Genomic DNA, 12,755 nt, shown 5'->3' with positions numbered 1-12,755 from the left:
TTATAAATATCTAAATATTATTACAGTCGATGAGCAAAAGTAAATTCTTTGTGATAAAATGTTATGTTTATTTTATTCTTTTGTAATCCCTTTCTTAAAATTAAAGAGAAATGACTCTAAAACAAACTTATTTACTAGATTTAAGACTATTGTAATAATCTGATCGAACTTTTCTCGGAAATTTTTTTAACATTCTGTGTGTTACATTTATTTATTAAATATCATGAAATTTAATTCAACAGCAATATCGCAAATTATTTAAAACAGCTTAACATTAGAATTTCCGATACACAGTCTCACGCGCTTGAGATAAAAATATTTTTTTCCGTACACTGTTGCCATTGCTCGCTTTGAAATCATTGAACTTCTTAATCAAAACTCATAAATGCTTTACGAAATATGAAAAAGATATTAAAAGAAATTCCCCATTCTAAATTTGGGCTTCCAGACGCCCATATTGGAGTGGAGACGAACGTTATTCAAAATTTGATGGCTCTAGGTACCGTTGTTTTATCACAATGCGAGAAACATAAATACATTTATGCAGTTTCTTCTTTATTGAATTTCCTTAAATATAATACAGGGCTCTAATATTGGGTGGCAACAATTTAAAAAGTGATTTGCCGTTTGTAATGAATCAACGCAAAATGCCAAAACGAAATTAATAGCCGTTCTAGGCAAATTGCCCCTTTGGAATAACAATATGATATAGTTTACAGCTACAATTTTAAATTGTGCTTCTGTTTCCTTTGGCAAGCAATGTATTATCGACACCGGTTGACATCTGAAAAGTAATTAAATTGGGAAGGCCACCAGCAGTAGGAGGGAAGATTGGATTACTGTTGTGGAAACATATTTTATAAGCTTTAATTAATTAATCTCGAAAATATAGAACCAAAATTTTGAAAAAAAAATATAGTCTAAATCATTATATTTCGTACGAATTTAAACAGCGAAAGAAATACTTCAAAATAAACGTAGACAAAATTTTTAATATCCTAGTTCAAAAGTATTCCTTTCGATTTAAACTTTTGTTCTGAATAAACTATCAAGATTTTTTTTTCGGAAATGGGAGAGGAAAGGGAGTAGACATGAAAATCATTTGTTTTAACTTAAAGATGATAAACAGTTACGACCTCCTTTCCTAATACTTATAAACTGATATGTATTAATAAATACATTCCTAAGATTATGATAAGATAGTATTGTGGCAATTACCAGTCTATATCATGTAGATCCTAAGTGAATAAATAAATTTTTAGAAATAGAACAGATCGACTGGCAAATAAACAGATTTTGAGACATATCTGGTTTGTAAAGAAACATACAATAAACCGAAGAGCAATAAATCGATATAGACTGTAATATTAAAATACTTCTGATAAATGTAGGTTTGCTGACAAAAGCACAGAATAGATTTTAAACAATATGATGTGAAAGCACTCAGAGACTAACGTTCTTACGCAAACGTTTTACTTTGGCTCTGATCCCCCTATCAGATTCTGTTTTCTTTCTTCAAAACAAAAATAAAGATAAAAAAAGAGCATCGAAAGAGCAAAAGATCACTCTGGAAGCACTCACGCCAACTAGTCTTCCCGAAAGCTATGTGCAGAATATCTCGAGAATAACTACTTGCTCCCTCGTTGATTCCCGTAAGCGCTGATGTTAAATTTAGTGGCAAATTGGGACCGTCCCCGCAGCCCTGAAGAGCGAAATATTTAATGGAGGGAATTTGTTGCTTCAAGAGGGTACCGTTGCTTCTCATAGCAGCGACATTCATTCAATAATGCCTCAAAGGAAAAAAAAAGGATCCTGTAGCCCTTTTCATAAAATAACTATAAGTTTTTCTGTGTTCCCATATTTCGTGCTTGATCTCCCCAAATGAGACCACGCATGGCTGATTCAACTCGAATCGGATCAAAGGTTTACTGTTGGGCGTATTTGCATCTGGAATAAAAATAGTACAATTGGGCATTCTAACCATTCTGCAAAATGTAGACAATAATAAACTTAGTTTATTTTTATGGATCCATGGGGAAATGATTATTATGATATAATGCACTTAAATGCCGAAACATTTTATTGGATAAGGGATGATTTCATGACAACGAAGAAAACCTCTTCTGTATCCAGCTAGATATAACAACGTTTGCAAATCAAGAGACTGAATCTAGATAGTTCTAAACGCGGAGTGATGAGGAACACTAATATAGTAAACAGTGCCTTGTTGAGCAAACTCTTTGTCCCTAAATAACCCTGCAGGTGTTTACGGATATTCGCGTTTTGTTCTTTTATTATGTGATAATATTGGTCTTTAGCTTTCCGTCGGGAGATTTTATAGAACGTCACGTATTTAGGTAAATTCATGAAGCTCCTGGAACTGGCAGTAAACAATGCTCAACTAGTTCATTGCACAGAATGGCTACTGTCTAAAAAACGTCAAATGATGGAAAACCTTTAAAAGAAGAACGACATTATATGTCATCATTCTAACTCATTTATGTTACTTTCGTTACCATGATAACTTTGTAAATTACCTCGCAATACATGGAAAGAAATCGAAGAATGTGTAAGAAACAAAACTATTATGCAGCAATTAATTATAAATAATATGTGACAAAGAAGATATAGAAAAAACGAATATCTCAAAAATAAATATATATTTTGGACATTAATTTAGAATGAAGTCTTCGATACCTTGTATACACATATCACACCGCCATTTTATGTTCTCATTTCTGTAGTTACTTAGAGCTTCAGCGAAACACCTTCCTCATTTCTCATTAATATGATGTTAATATGATGTATATGTATACATGAAAACTTCCGCTATGTAACAGTTCTTTCACGAGTATTTATAGATAATTTCTGTATAACGGTTTACTACTTCATTGCCTCAGGTTTCACGAAATTCATCTAATTTAGCTAATTTCGCTCACTATAGATGCACTTTTATCATCCATGAAAAGAAAGCCATATCTGCATGCTCGCCTAAAATGGCTGTAAAATTTCATCAGGTACTTTATCGAACAGGACGAACAGGATTAAGTGCAATACTCATCATTTTTTTCGCCTACTCTGGTATCTAATTGTTTGTCATATTCCTGTTGCTGCAGGCAGTTGCAAAATCAGACCGATCTTGAGAAACGGATAAATTTTTCCTACACACAGCTTCAAAGTTTTTAAATTGTTTCAAGAAGGTGGATATTGTTTGTATCAAAACATTAAAACACATAAACACTTCTGTAAGTATACTCCATACTTCTAGGTGAACGCTTCTTTTCTACCACAATTTTTTCTAAATAATCCTTCTTTGCTGTCCTAAACTTTGAGTCAATAAACCTCTGACTTGAATATGTTCTTAGAGAAAACTATTTCTTGCCGTGAACTTGACACGGCTTTGAATGAAAAATTATAATTTGAGAAATTTAATTAAATGAGATTAAGTAATGGTAATTTGATTTATCTTTCACTGATTTGATAAATAAAATCGATTAATTTTTTTGCATAATGAAATAATATTATTTTTTAAATGTTAAAAAATTTTGAACCAAGCGTGTATCAGGAAATAATAGCTTTTTCCGGAAGTTACGGACTTTATATTTTTGCTCAATAGTAGCTCTAACTGAATTCATCATTATGCCACATGGATTGATGAAAGTAACCAAATTATTCCGCTGTGAATGTTGATGTAGCAATATAAAGTTTGAGTTTCCTTCCAGTGTTTCTCAGCAATTTTGCTGGTTAGTAGAAATGTCCTTTCTGTATTAATTGAAAGCTAGGCCATGTTTTGTCTCTATAGAATCTATTGAATACAATTAATTATACTGTATTACAGAAATTTCAGTATAATTAGATAAGATGTAATTATTTTAAGACAAGACTCAGTCACACGTATTAAAACTAAAGCTTTCTGAAAAAAATTTTAACATTTTACTTCAATAGATCATTATTTAATGTAATATAGAAATTCTTTTACGATTATTCACTTTCAGCATGTCACTTATTAACCAAAACCTCCGTGTGAATTACCTCGCATGAATAGCGTTAAGCTTCTTTGAGGTACTAACAAGCAAATGTTTTAATCACAAAGAGTTCAGAGAATTGAATCTCACGGTTTTACTAACTTTTGTTTTGGAAAAAGGCTAACATCTGTCTCATGTTATCCTTTTCGCTTAATTTTCTCTAATTGAGTATTTGTTCGAAGTAAATAAATCTAGATAATATAGTCTTTATTTATATAGGTCCATTCACATTGAAGTGATTCTGTCTCTTTCATATATATAGGAAACTCAAATGGTTTTTCTGTTCATTAAGTTACTCCATCACGCTGAATGGCTAAATAATTATATGATATTAAAGTTTTCAATGTCTGCTATTCTTTCAGTATTCTATATGGAAAGAAAAATGCTAGAGAGACTAGTAAATTGGTATTCAAATGTTGATATTTCGTATTATAAATACTTTATTGTAATACATCTGCCACACTGATATTTTTACTGAAGAGAATATTGAGCTTTCTGGAGCGGGCAACATTAAAAACCAAATATACTCCCGCCAGTAATCGAACCACGGCTTTTCTAATTTTCAGTCGGGTGTACTAGGAGTTACAAAGCATGAGTATGCATGGAAGGAATATTTACTTTCCCGTTAAATAAAAAATAACAGAAGAAAAACACCAAATCCAGTCTGTCAAATTCTGCTAGAGACGAACTGCGGAGCGTGTTAAGTTTTTATGGAGACAGAAACATTGACTACGCCATTTCCGGAAACCGAATAACGAATATAATTAACCTATTGATAAATGAACGTACTGTATACTATATAATCACTACTGATACTGTAAAATGACATTCAGTCTGTCTGAAGTTTAACTCCAAAAATATAATTTAAATCTTCTTAAACAGTGTTTTCGAAATCATGGATAACAAACACACCAGTTTACGGGACGTGCTAAAGTGATTTCATTACGTATATGTAAAAAATCTTTTTTAGATTGAAATATTTATATATAACTATTATATTATATTATATATAACTTAGTGATTGTGTATTTATCCTGTTTAAAAGTCAATACTTCTTGAATTGAAAATTATTACATATTATCTTTGCAGGTAAAGGCAATATATTGCTTATTGCTTAACTTTGTACTGTTACCCATTGGTATATATGGGTCTTCGAATACTATAAATTACCGGTCATTGCTATAACCTTAGGGATTGTTACACGACTCACCATTGACGACTTTATTATCTTTTAACTAAAAATATCTCAAATCGAAGTAAAGGTTGAAAACAAAAGCCGTTTACTAAAACCTCGATTACACAAAGTGAAACGTTTAACTGAAGCTACCCTCTGGTACTTACGGGTAATTCAGAGCAAATGCTCATATTCTAATTGAGTCCGAAATCTAAAAATCAACACTCCTTACTAAATCATGGCTCGATCCAATATATTCCAAAAGTAGAAATGACTAACTGAACTTTAAGTTGATAAGTAAAATTCACCCAAAGAGAGGGCCAAAGAGAATTATTATATTACTCTGGGTCAAAAGCTGTGTGTTTAAGTACACTTTGCCAAACTTGTTAGTCTCTGCCAGAATCCCTTAATTATATATATGGTGAACCAAAAACACTTAAATGTACTTTATATTCTGCCAAAATAGTTGCTTTCTGCAAAAATGTTTAATTATACTTAAATTAATTTGCATTCTTGTAAGAGTTGATGAAGTAGAAGAGAAAGCAAAGCCAAGGTAGGTTACAAGTATAACAAAACCTTCCATTCAGATGAAAATATTACAAACATTATTGAGGAAAGGTATATTTATCGTTATAAACTATTCCGTTTTATGTTTATAGCAGGCTGAAACATAGATAAAATCTTTGTCTCTTTTGGTATGTATTCAGTGGGAAATTATGGGAAAGCCTTCATCTGAAGATACTGTGGACATTGATGAAATTATAATTAACCAATACAAATTATTCAGTTTTCCTTCGTTAATGGATGAAACACAAGTAAAACTTTTACCCCTCTATGTTTCATAAGAAATGATGGGGGTACTTTCATCCTAAGATGTAATGTTTTGTAAATCGCGGTCTAAAAGAATATGAATTCTAAAAAAATTAGCTTTTGGATGATTTTTATCTTGAAAAGAAAACTGAAAAACATGTTTTATTAAGCCGCTGTGTATCTAGGATTGTTGATCTGCCACACTGGTTTTCTCTAGAAAGTTCTGCGGTAAGGTCAACATGAGAAAACGAACGTATTGTAATGTTTATAATAAAACTTCAGCCGAAAACTATTTGCCCTCAACTTAATTTAATAATTTTTATTAAAATTTAATAATTTTTATTAAATTAATTTCTAAAAGAATACATATTTTTTTTTAATTTGTATGAAATCTAACTCTCTTTTGCAAAACACTTTGTAAAATATATCAGGAACATGATCTTCCGTAAGTATCGTATTTCATAAGTATTCGTATTTCGTAATAAACCATGTATAACCATAATATGCCATATATTTCATAATCATGTTTGTATAATTTTTTCAAAACCATAATAATATTATCTAATATATTTCATAATTCTGTATCGTATGCTTAATCCATAATGATTTGAAATAAATCGTAAGTAATTCTGTTTCGTTATGTAACATGGAAACCTTTTCCTTTCCCTTGACCGTAAAATCGATACGAACATATTCTTTAAAGTGTAATTTGGAACGCCTTTTTCGAAATTAAGATTTTTTAAGCATTATTTTGAAATAAAAAATAATTGTTTTTTTAGGTTTCGATTTTTATTTCCATATTTCATCGTCCAAATATACTATATTTAAATTCAAAGATACAGACGTTTGGAATAAGTTTGAATAGCTTTCCAAACCGGTAAGCATTTGCAATGCTTTTTGTGCTAATACTGAGTTACATATTTGGAACATACCATTAAAAGGTTCAATTAAAAATATTACAGTATTAAAAAAAGCGTTTCTTAAGTTATAGAATACACTGAGCTAGCTTCACAAGTGAAACGTTATTGGATTTTAAATCATAAAATCTAGAATTCTACAAAAGAAATATGTGATCATAAATTCAGTTACTCAAAATTACACCCTAAATATATTATTTCAAACGCAAATATTTAACCAAATGAGCAAATGAACTAAGACACAAAAAAACACAATATAATCAAAAGAGTTTTATTATTGACAGAAATTTAGAGCAGTATTTTTATCTATTAAGACAAATAGACAAACTAATACTTTCTGTTTCATCTGTTTCCATATGCAAATCATTAACTAAAATTTATATTGAATGAGAAAAATGAAAGTTAGGATACTTTTATTTATTTCATGAATTAAAATTCAATCTGCAGTGGTATATAATATGCTCCTAGAATAATTTTATTTATGAAATTTCTAAGCAGTTATTAGATTTTCTGTTCTTCCAATATTTTAGGGCATTGCATATGCAAAACCTCCAGTGGGTCCTTTACGGTGGAGAAAACCCGTGCCTTTGTGGGTGGACACGTGGTGCGATGAACACCAGACTCAGGAAGCTTTCCACTTCGGATCCAAGTGTTTCCAACTCAATCCTTACAGCAAGCACTACGAAGGCAACGAAGATTGTCTTTTCCTCAATGTATGGACACCGTCACTCGATTCTTCGGTAAGTAGCTGAAAAATGCAAAATTACACTTTTTTAAATATAAATACAACCGATATAAATTTGGTATTTAATGGCATTTAATGAAGTCTAACTCTGAATATTTCTATTTAAAATTGATTTAAGTAATTTTAGGCATTATTTTACTAGACAGCTATATTTTTAATTATATACAAATTGATATATTTAATGATCTTTTCAAAGACATCTTCAGATTAAAAATTTAATTCAGAAATATTCAATGCTTATGCTATAATGAGTTATGCAATTTGTATGAGTTATATAATTAACAGATCTAAGAAAATGTCCGCTTGACCTCTGCTATTTTCCCGCTGTGCATTATTTATTAACTATTGCCTGCTGTCAGATTCTACCGCCAATTCAGATAGCTGTTCCAGAATTTAAAATAGTTGTACCCCGATTTCATAGGTTATCAGAATCCTAAATTTGAGTCAACAATGTAGGCAATATTATTTTAATATTTTCCGCACCAAGTTTCTTCCCATACAATGCGTTCACGACTTGTATTTTCCCTCAAAATAATCTCTTCAACCTTAGTTTGATATTTACCAAAACGTTCGGCTTGTAGTTTTCCCCCTTTTTTCACCAAAGGGAATTCTTTCACAAAGGCACTTTTAAGCACCTCGAACGTAAACCTCTTACTGTCTGGTTAATCCAATAAAAATTTACCAGTGCCTTTGAACCAGTTTTTATCTGTGCTAGAAATGCAGCGGTTGCTATGGTGACTTTCTGTAATACTGCAACAGGTTATAGTGGAAAGTACATTTTAATTAGGGCTATTACCACACTTCTACTATCGAAAGTTATGGCTGATTTCATGGATGATCGCATGATGTCAAAGCTGAACACGAAGCTTTCCTTCAGTCTTCCTAAGAGATCTAAGGGGGCTATATAAGCTTATACTTGATCTAATATTAGAACATAGTCCTTACAGCTCTGATATATACCTAGCTAATTATCGCTATATCTGAGATAGTACGATAGAGGCTTATGAATGCTTTAAAACATCCTTTTTATTTAAACTAATCTTTTAACAAAACAGGGCACGGCTCTTGCTACAGATGACAACAGCCTGTAGTGATTAGTAGTCTCAGACTACAGAATTAAATACTAAACTACAGGCTGGTTCAATAATTTGCCATCTTGAAAAAAATTTTTTCGGCGTGCGAAAGAACGCAGAGCCGAGCTTGTTACAGCTAGTTAGAATCAGTCAGCCAAAACGCATGCCAGACACACTCTCATCCACAAACATAAGTTTAAATACAAAACCAACTATTTTGCATTATGGTGAGCAATATGGAAAGAAGAAGTTCAAACAAAGATCCAATTCATAATGAATGTTTTATTTAAAATAAGACCCTTATAAATACATTATGCTTAAAGTTTGCTAAGTGATGCAAATATTATTAAATATGTTATTAAATAAACATCAACGAGAAATGCAGAAATTTAAGTGAAAGCAAACTAGAAGAATTGAACCACCTGTAATTCTCTTATCGATAACTTTTTCAACACTCTTCGTCAATTAATGAGAAATGGAACTTATGATGGTAAAGTTCAACAGTAGCAATGGTATAGCAAAAACTGAGCAGTTGAGAAATTAATTAGCTTTATGACTCCCCCGTAATCCTTCGCAGAGCAATTAGTAATGAGAATTCAAGCAAAAATATTATATTGATTCATATTAAATTTGCATCTTAATTCAAAAATATGCTTTACAAACTGCCTTGATATAAAGAATAAGGAAAGTGAAAAACGAAAATACAAATTTATAATAATGGCTAAGTTTTATATAGCATAAGATAAAGTTTACAAGCAGTTGCTCGTAGAAATATACCTTAAGTTTTTTTAAGTAATCTTAATTTTTGCAAACTAAAATATTTATTTGCTTTAAATAAATAAGGGACAATTCAGTTTAATAAATACAAGTTGTTCACATAAGCTAAACGTATTCGGTGAAACTTGAAGTTAAAAACAATAAATAATACCTCTACCACAAAGAATTCGAGAAACTAAATACTGGCATTTTATGTATATTGCATTAAATTGTTTTTATTTTATTCAGAATGCCATCTTTACAAAGAATTAAATATGATGTATCTTTCATTATTATTTAAGAAACTTTTCTCCAATAGAAATAAAATATAATCAATAAGTGCACACTGCTGTTCCAAACTAAACATCGTTAACTCTTAACAACCTGAAATGAAAAGCTAATGTTTATGCTAATGTTTAAATAGCTTCCGCCTGAAATATTAAGAGCCAAAACTGTATATGATGCAACTAGATTCTTCGTGTTCGAAATTTAAAAAATTCATTGCTGAAAACTGAATTTTTACTGTAACAGAGATCATACATAACCAGAGGCTAGTGTAATACTGCTAAAAGTTTTTTCTTCTGTGTTTAAATGCTAATGGATTTATACGATGGTAGGGTAATATGATTGCATATCATGTCAATAATTCAACCTTTCAATGAGTTATACTTTTGATGATCTTTATTGTTGTTTATACAATAAAATACTAACTAAATAGTTTAAATTGCAGAAAACATTATAATCTCTATCCAGCAGCTCATTATACTTATGTACAGTGACACTGTACTCAATATGAATAGACGCACTGAAAGAAAATATATTTAATGTGAGGTTTTCATGTTACATCCTAGATGGTTTTAAAAAGTAAGACTTAAGTAGCTTACCTGCTTTCTGTAATTAATGTAATATGAAATAATTAAAGAAATTAGATACACAACTTTTATGCTTGGTAATTTTGTATTTGATAATTAGGAGAGGAATGAGTTAATATCTTGAGGCAAATAAAAATAAAATACAGCATAGCACTTCTTCTAGTATTTCCATTTATGATTTGAAATTATTTTTCAGTTACGCTTTAAACTCGGTTCTTAAAAATACTTCATCGTATAATTGCTTTGCTAATAGAATTTCAATAAACAAATAACAGAAGTTGGTAACATTCACGATAGTTCTGATGCACAAACACTGACTTTCATTTTAAGGAATTGCTGCATTTTTATGAAGCTTTCGAATTAAGTTTATTCATTAAGTGCTTGAGTATTTTCGTAGAAATCTTCAACAGAAGTGCTCTTAGCTTGTAAACGTTGAATGAAATGATTCTGCTTTTCCATTTTTTCGCTTAACAAAAAATGCATTAAATATTAATTTTACTTCACGTCAAATTAGTTGTTGCATCTTTCGCGAAACATTACAAATTCAACATCCCTAGAGGAGAGAGATTTCCATGCAAGCACGAAGCTTTGCAATTTTTTTATAATCATAAAACCGATATTATTCGAATTATTTAAATACATACTTAATATTTATTTTATTTCTTTGTAAAATTACGTTGATTTCGCGATACTATGCGTCAATATTTATTCCTTTCCTCTTTTTTATAAGACATTATTTTATCTCCTTAACACGTTATGCCTCTTTCTTTGAAATATTTCAATAATTTATATTTCTTTCCGTAGTTTTAAAGGTTAATTCACAAGGAATGTTAAGATGCACCGTAAATTTTGAAGGTTAAAAGACTTTATTATTTCTAAAATGAAGTTATTTTGTTTTTAAATGTTTACTCTAACAGAAATTTTTGCAGTTTACTTATTTTTAATTTTGAACTGAGCTGAATTATTTTCCCTCCATATTTCGATTCTCTTAGTGAGAATTCACTAACAAGCCTGCCGGATTCTTTGTCGAACCTCAAACAGTTCAAAGTGCTGGATCAAGTTTTTTCACCTTCCGAAATAAAAGTCTAAAATATTTCTAATTTCTGTCTAATATATTTCATTTCATATATTCAGAAAGGAGAATTAATTTACGTGTCTGGCTGGAGAAAGATTAATTTTTGTAAAAGAAATTAGATAAAGAATTTAAATTGCTAAATTTTTTTTCAAATGTTAGCAAGAATTAAATCTGTCACTTAGATTTTCTCAAATACAGGCTAATCAACCTTTTGTTATAATGAACTTAAATAACTATTTAGTTATATTTTCACAAAGGACTTTTTCCGTCGCTTTTTGATTGCTTACGTGTCATCATACCAAAATGGGTGCTAAATGAATTCCGTTAAGTTTGAACAATAAATGTACAAGACGAAAGCGTAAAAATCATTTTTTAAATATCATTCTTTAGAATGATACTTAAAAAATGATGATTCTTTAGAATGATATTTAAAAACGCAATGCTCTGTGCTTTCCCAGGCAGCATGCATTCGTAAATTGCACGTACGAGAAAAATACGTGAAATTTACGAATGGCCCTTTGTATAAAACACGTTCAAGTTGAACGTAAAGATATCATAAAATGTGTCCAAGAAAAAATAGTAGATATTTACGTATATTTTTACGTTATAATATGCATAAATTTTACGTAAAGTTGAGGTATATTTATGCGAAAGATGGGGTTCATTCAAGAATTTTAGGTACGATATACGTCAATTTCAGGGGTTTACGTATATATTTAGAATTTCTTAGATTTACGTATAAAATACATTTACGTATATTTATCACATATACGTAAATTTCTCCAATTTTTTGCTTCACATATATATATTTAGTAAGAATTTACGTAAATCTTTCCGATTGTTTACTGTATATAAAAGTATACATTTGATAGAAAGTAGCGTAGTTATTCCCTGTATTTTACGATATAAAAACGTATATATTTGATAGTAATTTACCTAAATCTTTCCTATGTTTTCTTTGCATGTGCGAATGACTTTGGTAAATATTTAGCTCGATGTCCTCTACTCTTTAGTGTGTAGAAATGCACATTAAAAAAAACTTCACTTACATTTTTACTGCATTTTTTGTAAAATGTACTTATTTTAATCTCGTATTTTTTATATAAATATATGCACAAATTTTCTGCATGCTATGATTAAAAGTGAAAATGGCATTTTTATATCACTTTTGCACATATCCGCCTTTTAAGTATGTACAGAAAAATAGAATATATATGTAACTGGAAAATTTAAATGTACTAGTAAATGCAAAAAATATTAATTTCTATTCAAAAATTATGTTGCACTTGAAGGCTGAAAATCACTTAT

The 12,755-nt window shown here is 30.1% G+C and overlaps 1 protein-coding gene across 2 annotated transcripts in view; it reads left to right on the top strand.

Annotated features, from left to right (window-relative positions):
• Window positions 1–12,755, top strand: part of LOC118189411 (uncharacterized) — a 601,570-nt gene that overhangs the window by 433,178 nt on the left and 155,637 nt on the right. For both annotated transcript variants that reach the window (XM_085817283.1, XM_085817282.1), the window contains exon 5: window positions 7,457–7,666. In XM_085817283.1, the coding sequence (XP_085673409.1) occupies window positions 7,457–7,666 (210 nt within the window). The remainder of the gene's footprint in view (window positions 1–7,456; window positions 7,667–12,755) is intronic.

Source organism: Stegodyphus dumicola, chromosome 5 (genome assembly GCF_044657685.1).
Source record: "Stegodyphus dumicola isolate Sdum_Otavi_A_Nest chromosome 5, ASM4465768v1".
Lineage (NCBI taxonomy): Eukaryota > Metazoa > Arthropoda > Arachnida > Araneae > Eresidae > Stegodyphus > Stegodyphus dumicola.
Note: the sequence above shows the minus strand (reverse complement) of the source record. Positions and strands in the feature narration are given on the sequence as shown.